Source organism: Magallana gigas, chromosome 3 (genome assembly GCF_963853765.1).
Source record: "Magallana gigas chromosome 3, xbMagGiga1.1, whole genome shotgun sequence".
NCBI classification, from domain to species: domain Eukaryota; kingdom Metazoa; phylum Mollusca; class Bivalvia; order Ostreida; family Ostreidae; genus Magallana; species Magallana gigas.
In genome coordinates, this window is record NC_088855.1 from 54,892,495 (window position 1) to 54,916,030 (window position 23,536).

General features: G+C 36.6%; 1 protein-coding gene across 1 annotated transcript; it reads left to right on the forward strand.

The window, feature by feature from the left end:
• Positions 1–662: 662 nt before the first annotated feature.
• Positions 663–15,300, forward strand: LOC105347587 (uncharacterized). Its single transcript, XM_034480491.2, has 17 exons — positions 663–735; positions 1,037–1,108; positions 1,188–1,290; positions 1,430–1,497; positions 1,713–1,782; positions 3,112–3,330; positions 4,365–4,574; positions 10,404–10,586; positions 10,744–10,836; positions 11,019–11,112; positions 11,397–11,476; positions 11,567–11,716; positions 12,094–12,246; positions 12,549–12,703; positions 13,117–13,184; positions 13,290–13,438; positions 13,839–15,300. Exons 1-17 carry the CDS (start codon positions 704–706, stop codon positions 14,937–14,939), a joined length of 3,000 nt encoding a protein of 999 aa, XP_034336382.2. The 5' UTR covers positions 663–703; the 3' UTR covers positions 14,940–15,300.
• Positions 15,301–23,536: the final 8,236 nt, after the last annotated feature.

Here is a 23,536-nt window from a genome sequence, read left to right on the forward strand (position 1 = left end):
GTTCGGTCTAATGTGTTGGCTGTGTGGTTAAGTTAACTTGGCATAAGAAAGAGAAAGCAACATACATCTATATAAACCCAAGTGACAAAAGTACATGTATGTCATTTATTGTTTTCTTCTCACTGAATCAGAGACATAAATAAGTTATTTATGTCTCTGACTGAATCTTTTATTAAAACCAACATTTTTAAAAGAATTGTTAAAAAGTAGCCCTTTGATCAATTTTTGAAGGACCTGGATAAGTTGATGAGTTTAGAATTTCTCTAGCTTTTTTTTTTTTATCATATTTTTAAAATATTTTACCAACCTTTTGTTCATAAAAATTCAAAGTAAGATTTTTCGGCTCGCATTTTGCAAATGAAACATTAGTAGAGCTCTTAAAAATATCTTTGGGTTGTGTTTGAAGTATCAAATTTTACAAATGAGTAAGTCAAAAAACTACTTAGTCTAGTATTTCAATGTACATGTCAAAAAGGGCAATTTGAATCTAATGTAGCCAATGCAAATTTCTTTAAAATCTGACAGAAAATAACGCAAGAAAACCTTTATAAATAATTCCTTTTTAAATGAAATATATAAGAACAAAAGAAAAAAATGACAAACTTTAAACTTTTGGTGTGTACATGTACGTACATATATTTATCGGGAGATGATGAGAGAATGTTTAATATTTCATCGGGATCGAGATGCGTTGGGAGTGAAAATGGCTGACGACGTCGATGTGTTAGAAATCAGGCATGTGTAGTCTGATAAATACAGTTAAATAGTATTCTCTGTCTCCAATTTAACAGTACTTTTGTGTTGTTAAAGTTTATTGCATGTGTGTATGGTGATGATTGGTTGATTAAAATCGAATTTAAGACAGAAAATACCAGTCTTTGTTGTTAAAAATATAGAACAAGTGTTAGATTAAAAAAAAGAAAAAAGTCTTGGAACTGTAACATAAATTGATAGTATGTTTATATTTTCATATACAACGTTAATGTTGGTTGAAAATTGTGTATTTTTGTAATGTTAAATAATTTTCTTTTTCTAGTGGAATTGATGAAGAGTTAGAGGTGCTGAAATCTATTTACATTGAAGAACTGAATATATCATTATCTGAGAGGTAAATATCTATTATTTCAGTAAGGCGATTTCTGATAATCATGTAAATCTAGAATCTAAACAATGTAACTGTTTGACAGGAGCCAGCCCGAGGTGATCAGTCTGAGGTTACACCCATCTACTGGAGACGAGGAAGAGAAAAAGTATGTGTGTATTACACTGGAACTAGAGCTATCACAACAGGTATAGAAGAAAGCAGTATCCCTCTGTCTAAAACAATGGATCAATATTGCTGAGATTTAACAGATATTCTCTGCACAATATGTTCATCTTGTAGGGGTTTTTTCGGATGTTGAACATGCTATTGATTGTTTGCTTTTAGTATCCTCATGAAATTCCAACGATTAATATCAAGAATCCTCGAGGCATTGGTGAGGAAGAGGTCAATAGGTCAGTAGATAAAATGGTCATTACACAACCAGTCATTTAGTAAAGAAAATACATGATGAGAAATATTACAAATATACTTCTGAATTAAAGGAATTCATATCAAATGTTTAATTAGAAAACTGTATTTCTAATCAGTCAGTATATTTTTAGTGTAAATTAAAAAATTGGTCATTCAGTAGGTGAAATTAATTTTTATATTCTTAAATATTTTATAGGTTACAGGAATCATTGGTTACCTTGGCAACAGAACTCCAGGGAGGACCCATGCTGTATGATCTGATTGAGGTTAGAGATTGAATAGTAGTAAAATTCTTTTTAAAAGGCAAGAGAAATTAAACTTAAACTAGAACTTTTTTTGTCTTCAACAAAGAGTAAGGGCTTTTTGACATCCCCTTTCCCCTTTTTGATTGAAAATGTTTGGTAAAATCATATATATTTTTTTTTATTTACAAATTCTTCACCACCTTAGTATAATCAGTTGCCTAAATATTAACTTATAAGTAATGCAATGTCACAAAAAGATAACTTCAGAACTTTAAAAAAAGATAACTTCAAAACTTTAAAAGGAAATATACATGAACTTTTAATTTTTAAAAGAATATTTCCAAAAAATCATAAAAGAGTAAGTATTCATTTCTCGAATAGAAAACTTGGTATGCCTAGAGTATTTATGTTCTACGTTCATTGAGCAAACTCTTTCTAAATAATTTTTTCAACTTTTAAAAAGTTTCAATATTTAGGCCCTTTAAACCTATGGACCATAATTTTTAAATTGTACTCTTTACTCAAAACTAAAAACCAAAAAGATTTTAAAATTCGGATAAAAAAGAAAGATACAGCTAAAGGGCTGTTTTCTACTTTGACCCCTGTAGATCCCTTATCTTCCAAAATTTTAATCCCAAAACCTTTTCCAGTCTGCGAATTAGAATTCAGTTTAACATTAAAACACCCATAGAAGATTTTTTATCAACTTATAAAAACGGAAGTTCTCAATGGTTTTAAACGAAACTTAAAATATATGATAATTATGACAATTTTAACATTTCCCATTCCTCATTTAAAAAATTTGGTGGTTTTTTCAATTTTTACTTTTTTCATCCCCTCTTTTTTTTATAGTTTGAAGTCTAATGTCTCAAAAACAGTAAGAGATAGAAAAAAGTTGTCGCTTACGATTTTGTATATCATACTATGAAATATCTAAATCCAAAATTTCTTAGTTTACAATCAAAAAATAAAATAGATACAAAGGTCCTTTTAATATTTTGTATTTTGCATCGGTAAACCGGAAGTACCTGTATATAGACCTGAATTTCAAAAAGGGACATACAGGAGAACTAAACAATTGCGAAAGAATTCAACATTAAATTTTTATTTTTCGGTTCCGTTTTCAAAAAATCGTTGTCGAGAATAATAATAAAACTAATAAAACAGAACAAAAACAATAGGTCTTTTTGACGGAAAGTCAAAAAGCCCTAATAATGATTTTTTTATCATTGAAAAATATGAGACGAAGTCTGCTAAGCTATTAATCTGCTAACATTTATGAAACACTGAAGACAATTTTTAACAACAGACATTGATTGACCCTTTCACATTTAATGACTACTTAAACAGTTGGCCAAAGAGAAGTTGACTGAGGGAAACATCCCCCACTGCCCCTGTACCATCTGTTACGAACACTTCCACGAGGGTGAGGAGTTCACCAAGACCCACTGCTACCACTACTTTCACTGCCATTGTCTGGCCCGTTATGTCAGACATGTACTGGCCTCCATCCAACAGGAGAACCAGTCTAGACCCACCCACCAGCAAGACGACGGAGGCCAGACAAAGGTTAATAATTCAATTATTAATCTTTTTGTATTGACAAAGTCCATTAATGCACATATTTTCCCACTTTACAATTATCTTATGCTTGACATGTTCATACACAACTGAATTTCTGTTAAAAGTAGAACAAAACACCCTTGAAATTCATTATTTGAAATATTTTCTCAAATGCGCAAAATAATGGCTAAATATTTTGTAAAAATTAATCTCGATTCATTATCTTAACTAAAACAAATAATTAACTCAAAGCAGAAAAAAATTGAGATACAGCATATTTTGATAATTTTGAAACCTACATTTGAATGGTTTTCATTTGATCTATGTGCAATTTATCCTCATATCATTCAATGTGTAACTTTTGTTCATAGACTGTAAGTTTGGACACAATCATTACAAGTGTTTAGGCTTTATGCATTTCAAATTTCAAGGTCAGATAAAAAAGTCAAAGGTCAAAAATGATGACATCATCTTTGTTTTATAACAATATTTACATCTGTCATATATGTTTAAATCGTAATTATTCAAAAACACACAGTCAAATTTTCACTATTTTGATATATCTTAATAATTCAGTCGTGGCAATAATACAGTTTTTAAATTTTATTGAAAATTTAATCTTACAATTTCTGTATAGAGACCTTTAGGTGTTGCAAAATTTTGTCCTCAAAAATCAATCACAAGCGCTATTCTTACATTATATTAACAACACTCAGAACTTACTTTTTGTTACTAGTTAGAATACATTTCAATGTGTTTAAATAACAGAAAGATTTCTTGTGTGAATAGCTCATAAACACTAGTCATAACTTCAAAAGTGTTGGCATGCAAATTCTAACACTCTGCCGAAAGGTTGAAATGGAAGGTTTAAGGCAACGTGGGCATAAATTGTGTGGTCATATTTCTTTAAAATTTTAAATATTTACAGGTTCTATCCGAAAGAAAAAATATTTAAATTTCAGAAAAATTGAACAGTAGGAGAATTTTTACTTATCTGTTTTCTATTACCATTATATGTTCCGTCGTGTTTGCTTTTCTAGGTTCCTTGTCCTGTGTGTCGGGAGGAGATGGAGTGTAATGTTGACCTTTACACCGGGGAAACAACCCCCCAGGACCAGTCCTTGAACTTTTACCCCACAGCTGAGTTGAGGACCTGGCAGAGGGAGATGTCCAGGCTCCTGAGGAGACAGAGAGAGAGGGGAGGAGTGATTGATGTACAGGAGGAGAGGAACAAGTTCCTCATTACACAGGTCAGGGCGATAGACTTGTACTACAGGACATACTCTGTACACACTACACAGGTCAGGGCGATAGACTTGTACTACAGGACATACTCTGTACACATTACACAGATCAGGGCGATAGATTTGTACTTCAGGACATACTCCGTACACATTACACTGGTCAGGGCAATAGATTTGTACTACAGGACATACTCCATACACATTACACAGGTCAGGGCGATAGACTTGTACTACAGGACATACTCCATACACATTACACAGGTCAGGGCCATAAACTTGTACTACAGGACATACTCTGTACACATTACACAGGTCAGGGCCATAAACTTGTACTACAGGACATACTCTGTACACATTACTAAGGTCAGGGCCATAGACTTGTACTACAGAGCATACTCTGTACACACAACACAGATCAGGGCCATAAACTTTTACTACAGAACATACTCTGTACACATTACACAGGTCAGGGCGATAGACTTGTACTACAAGACATACTCTGTACACACCACACAGGTCAGGGCCATAAACTTGTACTACAGGACATACTCTGTACACATTATACAGGTCAGGGCCAAAAACTTGTACTACACGCCATACTCCATACACATTACACAGGTCAGGGCGATAGACTTGTACTACAAGACATACTCTGAACACACCACACAGGTCAGGGCCATAGACTTGTACTACAGGACATACTCCATACACACTACACAGGTCAGGGCGATAGACTTGTACTACAAGACATACTCTGAACACACCACACAGGTCAGGGCGATAGACTTGTACTACAAGACATACTCTGAACACACCACACAGGTCAGGGCGATAGACTTGTACTACAGGACATACTCCATACACACTACACAGGTCAGGGCCATAAACTTGTACTACACGACATACTCTGTACACATTACACAGGTCAGGGCGATAGACTTGTACTTCAGGACATACTCCGTACACATTACACAGGTCAGGGCGATAGACTTGTACTACAGGACATACTCTGTACACATTACACAGGTCAGGGTGATAGACTTGTACTACAGAGCATACTCTGTACATACCACACAGGTCAGGGCGATAGACTTGTACTACAGGACATACTCCATACATGTTACACAGGTCAGGGCGATAGACTTGTACTACAGGACAAACTCCATACACATTACACAGGTCAGGTCCATAAACTTGTACTACAGGACATACTCTGTACACATTACACAGGTCAGGGTGATAGACTTGTACTACAGGACTAACCCCATACACATTACACAGGTCAGGGCGATAGACTTGTACTACAGGACATATTCTGTACATACCACACAGGTCAGGGCCATAGACTTGTACTACAGAGCATACTCTGTACACACTGCACAGGACAGGGCCATAAACTTTTACTACAGAACATACTCTGTACACATTACACAGGTCAGGGCGATAGACTTGTACTACAAGACATACTCTGTACACACCACACAGGTCAGGGCCATAAACTTGTACTACAGGACATACTCTGTACACATTATACAGGTCAGGGCCAAAAACTTGTACTACACGCCATACTCCATACACATTACACAGGTCAGGGCGATAGACTTGTACTACAAGACATACTCTGAACACACCACACAGGTCAGGGCGATAGACTTGTACTAGAGGACATACTCCATACACACTACACAGGTCAGGGCCATAAACTTGTACTACACGACATACTCTGTACACATTACACAGGTCAGGGCGATAGACTTGTACTGCAGGACATACTCCGTACACATTACACAGGTCAGGGCGATAGACTTGTACTACAGGACATACTCTGTACACATTACACAGGTCAGGGTGATAGACTTGTACTACAGAGCATACTCTGTACATACCACACAGGTCAGGGCGATAGACTTGTACTACAGGACATACTCCATACATATTACACAGGTCAGGGCGATAGACTTGTACTGCAGGACATACTCTGTACACATTACTAAGGTCAGGGCCATAGACTTGTACTACAGAGCATACTCTGTACACACAACACAGATCAGGGCCATGAACTTTTACTACAGAACATACTCTGTACACATTACACAGGTCAGGGCGATAGACTTGTACTACAAGACATACTCTGTACACACCACACAGGTCAGGGCCATAAACTTGTACTACAGGACATACTCTGTACACATTATACAGGTCAGGGCCAAAAACTTGTACTACACGCCATACTCCATACACATTACACAGGTCAGGGCGATAGACTTGTACTACAAGACATACTCTGAACACACCACACAGGTCAGGGCCATAGACTTGTACTACAGGACATACTCCATACACACTACACAGGTCAGGGCGATAGACTTGTACTACAAGACATACTCTGAACACACCACACAGGTCAGGGCGATAGACTTGTACTACAAGACATACTCTGAACACACCACACAGGTCAGGGCGATAGACTTGTACTACAGGACATACTCCATACACACTACACAGGTCAGGGCCATAAACTTGTACTACACGACATACTCTGTACACATTACACAGGTCAGGGCGATAGACTTGTACTTCAGGACATACTCCGTACACATTACACAGGTCAGGGCGATAGACTTGTACTACAGGACATACTCTGTACACATTACACAGGTCAGGGTGATAGACTTGTACTACAGAGCATACTCTGTACATACCACACAGGTCAGGGCGATAGACTTGTACTACAGGACATACTCCATACATGTTACACAGGTCAGGGCGATAGACTTGTACTACAGGACAAACTCCATACACATTACACAGGTCAGGTCCATAAACTTGTACTACAGGACATACTCTGTACACATTACACAGGTCAGGGCGATAGACTTGTACTACAGGACTAACCCCATACACATTACACAGGTCAGGGCGATAGACTTGTACTACAGGACATACTCTGTACATACCACACAGGTCAGGGCCATAGACTTGTACTACAGAGCATACTCTGTACACACTGCACAGGACAGGGCCATAAACTTTTACTACAGAACATACTCTGTACACATTACACAGGTCAGGGCGATAGACTTGTACTACAAGACATACTCTGTACACACCACACAGGTCAGGGCCATAAACTTGTACTACAGGACATACTCTGTACACACTACACAGGTCAGGGCCATAAACTTGTACTACACGACATACTCTGTACACATTACACAGGTCAGGGCGATAGACTTGTACTGCAGGACATACTCCGTACACATTACACAGGTCAGGGCGATAGACTTGTACTACAGGACATACTCTGTACACATTACACAGGTCAGGGTGATAGACTTGTACTACAGAGCATACTCTGTACATACCACACAGGTCAGGGCGATAGACTTGTACTACAGGACATACTCCATACATATTACACAGGTCAGGGCGATAGACTTGTACTGCAGGACATACTCTGTACACATTACTAAGGTCAGGGCCATAGACTTGTACTACAGAGCATACTCTGTACACACAACACAGATCAGGGCCATAAACTTTTACTACAGAACATACTCTGTACACATTACACAGGTCAGGGCGATAGACTTGTACTACAAGACATACTCTGTACACACCACACAGGTCAGGGCCATAAACTTGTACTACAGGACATACTCTGTACACATTATACAGGTCAGGGCCAAAAACTTGTACTACACGCCATACTCCATACACATTACACAGGTCAGGGCGATAGACTTGTACTACAAGACATACTCTGAACACACCACACAGGTCAGGGCCATAGACTTGTACTACAGGACATACTCCATACACACTACACAGGTCAGGGCGATAGACTTGTACTACAAGACATACTCTGAACACACCACACAGGTCAGGGCGATAGACTTGTACTACAAGACATACTCTGAACACACCACACAGGTCAGGGCGATAGACTTGTACTACAGGACATACTCCATACACACTACACAGGTCAGGGCCATAAACTTGTACTACACGACATACTCTGTACACATTACACAGGTCAGGGCGATAGACTTGTACTTCAGGACATACTCCGTACACATTACACAGGTCAGGGCGATAGACTTGTACTACAGGACATACTCTGTACACATTACACAGGTCAGGGTGATAGACTTGTACTACAGAGCATACTCTGTACATACCACACAGGTCAGGGCGATAGACTTGTACTACAGGACATACTCCATACATGTTACACAGGTCAGGGCGATAGACTTGTACTACAGGACAAACTCCATACACATTACACAGGTCAGGGCCATAAACTTGTACTACAGGACATACTCTGTACACATTACACAGGTCAGGGCGATAGACTGTTACTACAGAACTAACCCCATACACATTACACAGGTCAGGGCGATAGACTTGTACTACAGGACATACTCTGTACATACCACACAGGTCAGGGCCATAGACTTGTACTACAGAGCATACTCTGTACACACTGCACAGGACAGGGCCATAAACTTTTACTACAGAACATACTCTGTACACATTACACAGGTCAGGGCGATAGACTTGTACTACAAGACATACTCTGTACACACCACACAGGTCAGGGCCATAAACTTGTACTACAGGACATACTCTGTACACATTATACAGGTCAGGGCCAAAAACTTGTACTACACGCCATACTCCATACACATTACACAGGTCAGGGCGATAGACTTGTACTACAGGACATACTCTGTACATACCACACAGGTCAGGGCCATAGACTTGTACTACAGAGCATACTCTGTACACACTGCACAGGACAGGGCCATAAACTTTTACTACAGAACATACTCTGTACACATTACACAGGTCAGGGCGATAGACTTGTACTACAATACATACTCTGTACACACCACACAGGTCAGGGCCATAAACTTGTACTACAGGACATACTCTGTACACATTATACAGGTCAGGGCCAAAAACTTGTACTACACGCCATACTCCATACACATTACACAGGTCAGGGCGATAGACTTGTACTACAAGACATACTCTGAACACACCACACAGGTCAGGGCGATAGACTTGTACTACAGGACATACTCCATACACACTACACAGGTCAGGGCCATAAACTTGTATTACACGACATACTCCATACATGTTACACAGGTCAGGGCGATAGACTTGTACTGCAGGACATACTTCATACACATTACACAGGTCAGGGCCATAAACTTGTACTACAGGACATACTCTGTACATACCACACAGGTAAGGGCGATAGACTTGTACTACAGGACATACTCTGTACACATTACATGGGTCAGGGCCATAGACTTGTACTACAGGACATACTCTGTATATACATGGGTCAGGGCCATAAACTTGTACTACAGGACATACTCCATTTATGTTACACAGGTCAGGGCCATAAACTTGCACTACAGGACATACTCCGTACACATTACACAGGCTAGGCCATAGACTTGTACTACAGGCCTTTCCCATACACATTACACAGGTCAGGGCCATAGACTTGTACTACAGGACATACTCCGTACACATTACACAGGCTAGGCCATAGACTTGTACTACAGGCCTTTCCCATACACATTACACAGGTCAGGGCCATAGACTTGTACTACAGGACATACTCTGTACATACCACACAGGTCAGGGCCATAGACTTGTACTACAGAGCATACTCTGTACACACTACACAGGTTAGGCCATAGACTTGTACTACAGGACATCCTTAGTTCCCTCCCTTTAAATGTTAATTTCCAACACTTATGGATTTTGGTTGTCTTTATGAATTTATAATTTTACATTTCTTGTTTACTTTAGGATGATGTGGTGGAGTTAAATTTGACTTCTATCCAAGATACTGATCCTGAATCTTCAACTAAACACAGCACTGAATCTTCAACTAAAAACAGTACAGAAGCTTCTTCTAAAGATCAAGGAACTAATGTCACTGTCAAAGATTCAGGAAAATCCAGAAACACTGGAATACTTAATAAAGCAAAGGTAGTTTGATGAATTCTACTCGCATTGTACTATGTACGTACCAACTTTGTACATCTACTAAGTTAGACTATGTGTCTATTAGATATTTCTGTCCAAAGGAAAGAGTAATCCTTGGATGTTGTAAACGGTAATTATATATGTGTATATTTTCTTACAGACTACATTTAAAGCTAGCAGGCTTCCACAGCAAATCCAGATGCTGGAGAGAGAATTTGACAGAAGATGGACTAGGTTCTCAGAAGAGTTTGAGGTATCAGTGCACTCTTTTATTTTGTTTCTTACATGTATGTGTAGTGTAGACGTTGTAAGGTAGAGGGCACAGGCTCAAACCACAGAAACAGACAGGATCAAACAGTTGCATGTATTTGAAAAATTTATTTTTTCCTTGAAATTTGATAGCTTTATAAATTTTTGTGTATTCCTCTGTTTTAGAACTTGAACAGGCGTGGAGCTCCAGGGGGGAGTAAAAAAGAGGGTCAGCGGCCAGAAAACCGACACAAAAACAGGGTCAAGCACCTGGTGCCTTGTGAGTTGCTTGTACAGGTGTAGAACCTATTTACACCTGGGGCTTGTTCATCAAGGTGGACAAGGCTCACCAGAACATTCTACTCCTATGTAGAGCTTGAAAATGTGGCTAGAATAGTTGAGGTTGTCATGCATATGTAACATTTCCTGTTTAGATCTTGAGTACGGACTCACTAATCAGCTACATTTCATAACACCTGAAATCATTCAAATCTTTCAGACAAAAGTTGATAAATCATGATTTAGGGAATAAGATAATTGTCATGATCGTTTGCTTGGTTGCAGATGATGACACCAGAGTTGTTTTGAAGGATGGAGATTCAGAAGTCAAAGGGTCAGATTACATCTGTGCAGCATACATACAGGTATGTAAAATATGCATACATGTAATACACAGTTGCATTTGTGAAGTTGATAAGATTGATTTCCTTCTATCTGGTGATGTGTCCCTGTAGATTACCAGCGAGACATCTAGAGCAGATGGAGGTCGGCTGATCGCGACCCAGGGCTGTCTGTCCGAGACCGTGGGTGACTTCTGGAGGATGGTCTGGCAGGAGAGGTCACAGGTCATCGTCATGGCAACCAAGGCTGTGGAAGATGACAGGGTTAGTGTTTATTCTATTGTAAGAAATGAAATGTCTCTTAATTATGATAAAAACTTTTCAGTGTGTACAGGATAACCCGAAAGTTATTAAAATATTTACAGTCATTATCTTGATAATTTACTACCGTAATTATAAGTTGATATCACAAATTAATCAGATTTTGTTATTTTAAAGTCATTTAATAACTTTTCTCTGTATTAATATTATAAATTGTCATATTATTTAAGAGATAAATCATAATTGGTCAAAATTCCAATGTATTTGGGTCTAGGGTTACTGTGTTAATGTTAAGGAGAGTGAGCAGGACAAAACTTGTCCAGTGAAACTGAGATCAGTCCCTATAGTAACATTATTTAACCAGTGATTACAACTTATAGGTCAAGGTGTCGCGTTACTGGTGTGAGGAGGGAGAAGAAAGGCTCCTGGAGGGACAGAATTATAAGTTCCAGGTCAAAGGTCAGTCTGTCACTCCACACCGAGACTATGTCCTGCGTGAGCTGGAGGTGACCAGACTGTCAGGGGAGGGGCAGGTTAGTGCAGTACAGTTCCTAGGATAGTTGTTAATGATCTTAATGAATGCTAGTGGTACATTTTCAGATTGTAATGAATTAGTTTTTATTTCACTTTTTTGCATGATATGGCCATGAGTTGATAAATCTCAAATTATCCACTCCTGGCCAAAATGTAATAAAAACTTTATTATAAAACATCTTGTATACCATTGAATTCTATGTACAAATATAAGTAAGGATGGTTTTGTTGATTTCATTAGTATTTTTTTTTTTATTAAATTTTGTCCCCTGAAAAATTAACATGTTGCTGTGTTTCACAGGGGGAAGGATCCAGATTGGTGTACCAGTTTAACTTCACAGCATGGCCAGATTTTGGTGTTCCTAAAAACCCTGCCGCAATTATTGACTTCTTGGCAACTGTCAACAGCAAGCAGGCGGAGCTAACAGAGGCTGGCCCCATGGTCATCCATTGCAGGTCAGGGTCAAACTTATCCAGGGTCAGGGTTAAACTTATCTATGGATAAGGTCAAACTTATCAATGGTCATAGTCAAACTTGTCTATAGTAAGAATTATCTTGGGTCAGAGCAAAACTAATCTAAGGTCAGGGCCAAACTGATCCTATGTCAAGGTTAACTTGATTTAATGTCATGGTCAAACTTATATGGGGTCAGGATTAGCGAAGGTCAGGATCAAAATTAACTAAGGTCAGCGTCAAAGTTATCAAGGTCAAACACATCTAATCAAATAAATTATATGCTCTCATGGTCAGATTTTAGATCTTACACAGAGTAATCTATCAGGGGTAAAACTTAGTAAGGTCAGTGACAAAGTAATGAAGGTCAGTGGCCGGTATTAGGTCATTCTAATCGTTTACAAAATATTTGTAGTGCTGGACTTGGGCGGACAGGAACTTTGGTGGTTATAGAAGCACTTATTCATCAAATAAAGGAAGAAGGTGAGCCTATTTCTTATATTGTTCAGGAGGTTTGCACAATATCATTTTTAATTTTGTAAAATTGTTGTAATACTGAAGAGTTAATAAGTTAATGTTATGCTGTAGGATTGGATTGTGACCTTGATATTCAGAAGACAGTACTGAAGGTCAGGTCGCAGCGCCCAGGCATGATACAGACGGAGCCCCAGTATAAATTTATTTATAAAGCTCTTCTATCCTATCTACAGTCTCAACCTGGATTTACACCTGAGCAGGTAAGCTTAAAGTGATTTGTACTGACAGGACACCATTCTTCAAAATGAAGCTCTGTGTACGTATGGTTTATGACTTTAATTTACAATTATGTACATTCATACATTAATAAAATTTCTCCCAATAAATTCAAAATTGTATTTTATAACATGATGGTGATGAGTTTAAGGTAACTAAATACATGTGCATTTTTTTTTAAAACTGCTCCTAGAATGAATTTTGTTAGGAAAAATGATTTAGTTGGTCTGACATTATATACAATTATTTAGATGTATATATTACATACACACTGTCAGGTATATGCATGTGTATAGTAAATACAGGCACATACATGTATATACATGTATTATTCACATATATATATTATATACAGGTATTTACATGTTGTAATTTTTTTATCAGGGGACCTTAGATTCCTACCATGAGGAGGCTCACAGGCAGAGATTTGTTCCCAAGGACCGCAGGGGGCGTGGCAGGGGTAGGCCAGTTAACCAGAGGTCAGGGGTCAATGACCGCTTGAGTAGGGCCAGAGACACACAGTCTCACCCAGGGAATCATCACAGTGATGAAGATCAATCAGGAAAATCCCATACGGACAATAAAAAAAATGACTCCTTAATTGAAAAGAATGCGGATGAAGTAACTTCAAACAAGTCTCAAGAAAGGAGAGGTTTTGGAAAACCCAAGTCATCCCAAAAGGCAGAGAGAAACCCAAGTGAAAGTCATGAAACTGGAGGAGTGGAAGAAAATGCTGCAGCAGGAATGTCAAAGGATAGCATTAATGAAAAGAGAAACAATGAAGACACCAGAAAAGGTTTTGGAAGACCAAGGTCGGGTCAGATCAGGAAATCTGATCAAGGACACCATGAGTCTGGTCAACAAAGATCACCAAGAAATCAGAAAGACACTGGAAACAGCAAAGATTCATCTACACAAAGAGAAACTAGGAAAGGATTTGGACAACCACCTGAAAGACTCCAGCATGAGAAAGGAGATAGAATGGGAAGAAAGGAGGACTCAAGAAGAGGGTTTGGACAGCCACCCAGAGGGGGTGATGGAAGGGTTGGTAGAGACAGGAATGAAACGAGGCCTATGTCAGGCGGAAAACACAGCAGAAAAGACTTCGAACCTAGAAGTCCAAGGGAAAAAAGAGATCAACCAGGAACAAGCAAACCTTTCACAGGGTATGGGGATAAAATGAATAGAAATACTTCAGATCAAAACCAGAGGCCTAACAAAAGATTAGGGGAGGGATCACCATCCTCCAATCAAGAGGAAACTGACAAAGTGAATACAAAAAACAGTGGAGGTATGAAATCAGAGACTAGGAAAGATAATCCTGACAGAACTTCAAGCTGTAATGAAAGTACTTCTGGTGCTGATAGTGAACTCAGAAAAGGGACCACTAAGCTTAGAGCTCCCCCAGGATTTAACATTAGTGGACCCCCTTCAGGGGTTGGGGACACTGTGTCACCACCTCCTGGCTTCTCCAAACTTAGCTGATGGTAGCCATTACTAGGAGTTAATTTTTGTCAAACTGTGATATGTTATTTATTTGGTATAATAAACTGTCATTGTAATAGTTAATTGAAGAACTGCTATACAGTGAAATATTAATAAATACCAATTTTATTAAAGTTGTTATTGTCCAAGACTTTAATGTCACTGTCTAATGAGGATCACTAAGCATGTCAAGATAAGGAAATAGTTATGATATAATAATGAAAAATTATGATTACTTTTTCATTTTATTGATGATTGATGCCCATGCAGAAACAATAATTACCGTATACAATTACATTTTATATTCTTTTTACATTGCATGCACAAATATGTGACTGGCTATTAAATTCTTTTGTCTTTGTCCAGCTATTATGTCTTTTGTTGTCTTCTGTCTGTGTCCGGCTCTTTTTTTTTAGGTGCATTGTCTATGTCTGACTGTTTTGTCTTTTGAGTTGTTTAATCCATGTCTGGCTAATTTTTTTTTTGAGTTGTATTGTCTTTGTTCGGCGTTTTTGTCTCGAGTTATTTTGTCATTTTCTGGTGATTTGTCTGTGTCCAGCTATTTTGTCTTATGAGCAATGCACCATAGAAACGAAAAGGATCTCGACCCTGGATAAACGAACAGTACACTCTGGAAATAAAGGATAAAAGAAAAAATATAATTCCAATCATGAGAAAAAAAAGGATGGCAAAAAAGTGAAACTGGTTCGTGACACCTTATATATTGACGGCGAAGTTTACAAGGGCACGCTAATGGATCCGCGCGTGGACAGTCAGGTGTACAGTCAAAAGAACGCCGGTGACCGACTGCCAAAAAAAAAAACCGCCCGCGCCAGACATCTACCCCAGACCGTGATAGATATATAGGGACACGAGGAAGAGCAGCTAAAACTGAAATTTCTGACACTCAGTGTTTGTGAACTGCGGCGAAAATTACAATAGCCAGAGTTCTCGAACTTTATTTCTCGTTATGATGTATTTATCTGTTTATGGCACGCCAAATTCACAACAATGAGCTGATCATAGTTTCACAATCGATAAACTAGGTTTAACGGTTGTAAACTATAGTTTACGGACAGAAAACTATAGTTAACGACAATAACCTATATTTTACATCGGTAAACCATAGTTAACGCGATCATCTATGTTTCAGAAGTGTAAAACTATAATTAACACTGAAAACAACCATTTGTAAACATAGTTTATCTGATAAATATAGTTTCACGAGTGTGAAACTATGATTAACAACTCTTAACCAAAGTTAACAAATGTAAATTATAGTTTACAGATATCAGCAAAATCAATCGTTAATGTTATTTGCAGACAGATAAACTTAGATTCTCATTCGTTTACTATAGTTTACAACCGTTAAATATAGTTTTACAGATTAAAACTATAGTTAACGAATCGTTAACTACAGTTTGAGGTTCGTAAACTATAGTTAACAGTCGATAAACCTAATAATGTTTAGCTCATTTTTGTTAATTTGGCGTGCCATATATATTATGTTTAACTGACACAAAAAACATAACCCTGACGCAATCGATAAACTAGGTTTCTGTGTTTTTATGAAAAAAAAGATTTGATATACTAGCAAAAGTTAAATCTGGAGGTATTATTATTGCTGTAAAAAAAATCTCGTTTTTACTGTGAATTAGACAAATTCTCAGTACGCAGTATGTATATTGGTTTTCTCTAGCTAATCATTGTTTAACATTTTGGGAGTCTGAAAACAAATTATCCTTTATATTATTATAAATTGGCCAATTTATCAATCAATCGATATGATTTGCTCCTTCCTTTGATCACAGTAAAAAAAACTTAACGAGTTTTGTTTTGACAGCAATAATAATACCTCCAGATTTAACTTATCATACATATATGTAGCACGCTAACGGGGGTTATTTAATTTGTCTGCACGGCCTGGTGTTTTATATAATGCATATATTTATTTTGATTTTTATTTGTATGGACAATTTTTGCATCGATATCATCGCTTTTAAAATATTATATAATTATACGCTCTTCGTCAGTGATATGAATAATAGATGGAACAGCCATAAAAAATGTAACCGGTATTTGTGCGCTTCCGCGGCTAAAAATATACATACAGAAACTTTCCGGGAAAACTCTTTTTTGAGATTGAAAAGATACGATTATTTTTTAAAAGTACATATCAAAATGATTATGTTAGACGCGTGATTACCTTCACATCTTAAAATTCGAAGCAAATAAGAAACAAGATTGTCTCTCTAATGTATTTAGTGCATGATTTTGATATTCTATGTTTGACAGATTCTCATTTAGACACTAATGTTTTAAATGAAGATCTGTTCATTGAGGGTTTTGATAATATTTTTTTAGAAAAGATTGCAACAGCTATGGTGGTGTAGTAATGATTTTTGTTTCAAACTTTATGAATGCGTACAGTAGAGAAGATTTAGAACCTTATGATACTGAAATTATTTGGATAGAAATACCACAAGTGAAAGGGATTCTTCTGGTATGCTGTATTTATCGTCCACCACACTCAAGTAGCGCCTTTTGGTAAAAATTGTCTTGGTGTTCCGAAAAGGCTACAGATATTTCTAATAATATTATAATACTTGGTGATCTAAACTTTGATTTATTAAAGATAAATAATTCACATGAGGTACATACAATCATGAACAGCTGTAGAGTGACAAATATTAAACATGAACCCCAAAAAGAGAATCTAATTGGGTTATTTTTAGGAAAATAAAGTAAACATGCAACTGCAAGCTACTATGACAGCATAGATTCTTTACAATGTTCAGATAATATTAATCTTATTGAGCGAAATCTATTATCATGATCTCAAAATATTAGGTGAATGGTAAAAAAAATAGTTGTTGAAATTTAATTCACAGAAAACCAAAGTATTTTCTCATTTGAAAAATGTACTTTATTTCATAATTTATTTTTTGAACATTGTCAATTAGAATATGTTACAGACCACAAACATCTTGGTGTACAGTTATCTTCAAACTTAAGTTGGTCAAAACAGATTGATAACATTGTTAAAAAAAGCTTACAAAAAAGCTAAAATTTTCCGTTTCAAGGGATATTGTTTTACAACTGTACGTATCTTTCATCAGAATTAGAGTACATGCTGTTGAAGTTTGGGTTGGTTGCACAAAGATGGACATTGAAAAAGTGGAATAGGTTCAATTATATGCTGCAATAATAGTAACGGGGCAACAACTATTGCTTCAAGAAACTCATTATATTTTAAACAATAGTTATGTACAAAATGCAAAATATCTTAGTACCAACTTATATACAAAACATTGTACCTGATACATGAGGCAAAGTTTCAAGTTACACAACAAGGAACTCCCTTGTTTATATGTTCCAAAATTTGGATCAGAACTATTCAATAAATACACCGAATGTAAATATTTCTGTTGGCCACCAGTATAAGGCCCAGTATCATTCTGTTTTGTAACATGCTTGATTAACTTCTGATTGGTCATTAGTTTTAAAGTTCAAAGTTCAAGGGTCAGTTATTTCTGTGTCGGGTTGACCCCACTCCTATTTCAATGACCTTGTCTGTCACTAAAGCAAAGGTGCATGAGGCATGCTTAATTCACTAGTACTACAAAAAGAAGCAACATGGAGTAATTAAAAAACATTTCAACGGCGCCTTTTCTCATTAGTTGTTTTGATAGACATCTAGAAGATGTAACCCCGTATTTCCGGTCTGTTGCATGAAAGCGTGCAGCGAATCTGATTGAAAAAGTGTTCACTCCAATTATTTGAAGATTAATTTCACGTTAGATCCGAATCCCGTGAATTTAAAACGGGAAACAAAATATGATTCGAACTATGATAGAAATCAAAGATATTTAATCGAATGAATAGTTTAAAGCAATATGAGCTGTATTTTTTTATAATTTTTTTTAGTGCAAAAACCTGCTAGTATAATAAGTCTGCACGTAACTTGAACTTTTATTATTAAAAAGATTAAAACAAATCATTAATTTTTGTAAAAAGAACGATTTCTCGTCTAAGGAATATATAGCCAATCAATTTTTGTACAGGACGACAATAATTAAATTTTGTTCCAATTAAGGCTTCTTAACGCCTTTTCCTACAAAAATATGGATAAGAGAAATTTAAAACCCATGATATTTTTTGTCTTTTAACTAGAAAATAACATTTTCGTGAAGAAAAAAAATTCAACATGAAAATTGCAGCTCATATTGCTTTAAATATCGACTGGCTTATTCAAGCTAGTTGAACTATTTAAATAACACGCCACTATTACATGTGACCCAGATTCGAGCACAAACTGTATTTAACCCCCCCCCCCCCCCCCCCCCCATTACTTCAGTACTCGGCGACTTTACCAGATTGATGTGATGAATACATTTAATGAACAATATGACTAGTATGAATAATGTCACACACTCTAGTATAAAACAATGTAACTTTGAAGTTATTTCCTGAAATCATGCATTTTTTAAAATAATGTTTGATAGCTTTTCCGGTACATATTATTTAAGATGTACAATTAACAATTCTTAACTTAACGAGCAGGATGGATTGGTTTTTTTGATTCACTACTTATACAATGTCAGATATCCGCCTCGCCCTTGTACATTAGTTCAATTTACTTTACTGTGCAGCGTTAGGCTTACTTCTAAGATCTTACTAAAAGCACGAGATAACCGGCGGGTAGAGTGGGGACAACCATTTTTTGACAAATCGATCGTGGGTTTTTTTACATGAATATACATATAAAAATAGTTTTTAACCCGATTGTATCCGTCACCTTTTTTTAATCAAATACAAATATATGATACATAATCATGATAAAAAATAATATATATCATGATGTTAATATACAATTTCTTATTATAAAATTTGATTTGGATTTTCTGTTTTACTAGTTTCTTTTCTTTAAGCTTTTTAAGTGTTTTGGGTAATCCCCTTTTGAAAAATGACTTAACCTGCGTGTCCAAAATTCAGTACTTTCACATTAAGTGCACAAATGCTATATGTGTTCAGAAGATTAATGAAAGTACTGATAGACGGAGGCATCATTTCGGAGGAAATTAAACTAATGACAATATATGATTTTTTTATTTAAGAAAAAACAGCGCGCTTACCCTTATCATGTTAGGATAATCGCAAAGCGGTTTATTATTATGGCAATTTAAGGTCGCGAGGATATTTTTCAGGTTGACATCAGAGTTAGGTAGATAATATTTTAAAAAATTGTGTTGTTCTCTTATCTTAACCTTATAAGCTTGCTAATATATTACTACTTAAATGTGTTTTATCTTTACAAAAAAGGAAGGAGGAAATTATTTTGCATCACAAAACAACATTGGAAACTCATTTTACTGTACATGTTATTAAATGCATACAACTCGAACTCAAAAAATACAACGCAAACTATTTATGTACACATTTCTTTTCTTGTGTATATTTAGTTTAAGTTGATATTATTTCCTGTGTATAGTGATTTGCAAACGAAAGATTGAAAACGGTATATTTTAGAGGTTTCCACACCTGCTCAAGACAAAAGATAACCTCTAAATTGCAAACTACTTTGTCTAACTGTACAACACCCCCCCCCCCCCTTTTCTATCTTGCAAAAGGGGTTTCTTCATTAATGAGTGTCGTCGATCCAGATATTCTCGTATTACGATCGTTGAGAGAGAGAGAGACAGAGAGAGAGAGAGAGAGAGAGAGAGCGTTTTAGGCGTAATTTTACGTACATTCATTTAAAATATATACTAATATTATATATTCATAAAATTAGTATCCACAGAAGAATATAGTACATTGTGATTGAATCCAGCATGCATTTTCAGTCAAAGTCCACGTGTTACCCCTGTTAATCAAATCAACGCGCGAGGTGCACCACGTGCTCCTTCCAAGATAAGGGAAAAACGTTTCGTTTTAAGTTTTCATTTCAAGTGAGGAGAACTGAATTATGCCTAACAATAAAGTATTCTACACTGTTTGTGATGTTTTGATTTCTAGCAAAGAGAAAAAAAGTATGTCTAACAATGAAGTACATGTATTTTACACTGTTAGTGATGTTTGATTTCAAGGAAAGAGAAAGGAAGCACGCCCATCAATAAAGTATTCTACACTGTTTGTGATGTTTTGATTTCTAGTAAAGAGAAAAAAAAATATGTCTAACAATGAAGTACATGTATTTTACACTGTTTGTGATGTGTGATTTTAAGTAAAGAGAAAGGAAGCATACTTAACAATGAAGTATTATACACTGTTTGTGATGTTTTATTTAAAGAATGATATACTGTGACAGTGTTTGTGAAGTTTAATTCGTATACTTCTTTTTTCTCAAAAGAAATCTCTCTCTCTCTCTCTCTCTCTCTCTCTCTCTCTCTCTCTCTCTCTCTCATTAAGCCTATGGACACAATAAACACATGAACTTAATTTTGCTATTTATTTTGAATTTGCAGAGAACTCAAGTTCAGTAGTATGGTTCCAGTTTTAATGATATATATTATATACAAATATATATATATATATATATATATATATATATATATATATATATATATATATATATATATATATATATATATATATATATCTTTTTTAAATACACCGACTTCCCAAATCACTTGCGGGGAGGGGGCAGCTGTAAAGAGAGATACGTCTCTTTGACGTCACGGACAAGACAATCACAATATACGGAGGCTGTTGAACAGCCACCGTCTAAAAAGGGTCGGGCGCACACTTTGACGATAAAAACATCGTTGCAAAAGGAAAAAAACCCTTGACGCAACGCACAACGAAAAAAAAAAATCTATTAAGGTTGCATCCATCTTTCTAATTTTATCAAAATTTTAACTCGTGCATAAACATTCATTGATAAATATTTAATCTTAAAAATATATTCACGATCTCTATTCCTAATCATACGTTTTAAACACCTATAGTAAGCAGTTTCTTTAAAGAGCAAGTTTTTAGCCAGATCAGGTTGAATTCCAAGAGGAAATGCCTCTAAGCCATTTTTGCATCAGCTACACTGGTGATCACAGACCAACATGGTAACATTCCAGTGGGGTTTAGTCTGGGTAACAGAACAGTGCCCCCTATTTAAATGAGTGGAGTGACGTTGTTGTCCAGTCTGAAAACGCAAAGAGATGGCCGATGGAGGGGTTTAACCCCTGACCAGACCACGAGGGACAGGGTCCAAGGTAGGCAAGGCCAAATCTAATTTTCTAGGGTGTTAAATATGTTGTCTAAAAAAGGATACTCTACTGTTTTGAATTGCAATGATTAAGAACATTTCCAATACGTTCGTTCCAAATGGAAGACATACACATAGAAACACACACGAGGTGTCCCCACCCAACCCCCAAACACCATCACCAAACGTCTAAGCTTATGCAATGATTTTGGTTTATCCTTTGTTATGAAACTTTAATGTTAACGTCTGAATAGAATCATTTATTTAGATTTGATTGATTAGAAAATGATTGATTTTCCTATTTCATAAAAAAAATTTGATTAAAAAGTATCAAAGATAATATATTTCAATGTACTTTGTTTGTATACCCGTTGAGCTAAATGTTTGCGTGTATACCTGTATACATGTTGCGGTAATGTGTTGTAAAGTATGTGTATACCTGTTGTGATGTACGTGTATACCTGTTTTAATGTGCACGTATACCTTCAAGATGTATGTGTATACCTGTTGTGGTGTGCGTGTATATAAGGTGTGGCGTAGGTGTGTACCTAATGTAATGTGCGTGTATTCATGTTGTGTTGTTCATGTATTCATGTTGTGTTGTTCATGTATTCATGTTGTGTTGTTCATGTATTCATGTCGTGTTGTTCATGTATTCATGTTGTGTTGTTCATGTATTCATGTTGTGTTGTTCATGTACTCATGTTGTGTTGTTCATGTATTCATGTTGTGTTGTTCATGTATTCATGTTGTGGTGTTCATGTATTCATGTCGTGTTGTTCATGTATTCATGTTGTGTTGTTCATGTATTCATGTTGTGTTGTTCATGTATTCATGTTGTGGTGTTCATGTATTCATGTTGTGGTGTTCATGTATTCATGTCGTGTTGTTCATGTATTCATGTTGTGTTGTTCATGTATTCATGTTGTGGTGTTCATGTACTCATGTTGTGGTGTTCATGTATTCATGTTGTGGTGTTCATGTACTCATGTTGTGTTGTTCATGTATTCATGTTGTGGTGTTCATGTACTCATGTTGTGTTGTTCATGTACTCATGTTGTGTTGTTCATGTACTCATGTTGTTGTGTACGTATATACCTGTATGTCTGTTGCGGGGTGCGTGGATACCTGTTGAGGCGTGCGTGTGTTCCTGCACGTCATGATATGTGTGTTTAGCTGGTGTGCATTGAGACCTGTTGTTGTGTGCGTGTATTCGTGTTTAGCAAAGTAGCGTAGTGGACAATGCACTTGCTTCTCACTGCTGCGACCGGAGTTCGATCCCCGTGATCGGCAGTGGTTGTATGTGATAGGACACGTAGGTTCTCTCCGGGTACTCTGGCTTCTTCCCAAACCAATGACCCCTCGCGCTAATAAAAGTTGTACAACTTGTTTA

Coding starts and splice junctions, on each gene's coding strand:
- LOC105347587 (XM_034480491.2), top strand. CDS start 704: ATGGCTGACGACGTCGATGTGTTAGAAATCAG. Junction 736..1,036: donor GTCGATGTGTTAGAAATCAG/GCATGTGTAGTC, acceptor TTCTTTTTCTAG/TGGAATTGATGAAGAGTTAG. Junction 12,704..13,116: donor CCCATGGTCATCCATTGCAG/GTCAGGGTCAAA, acceptor AAATATTTGTAG/TGCTGGACTTGGGCGGACAG.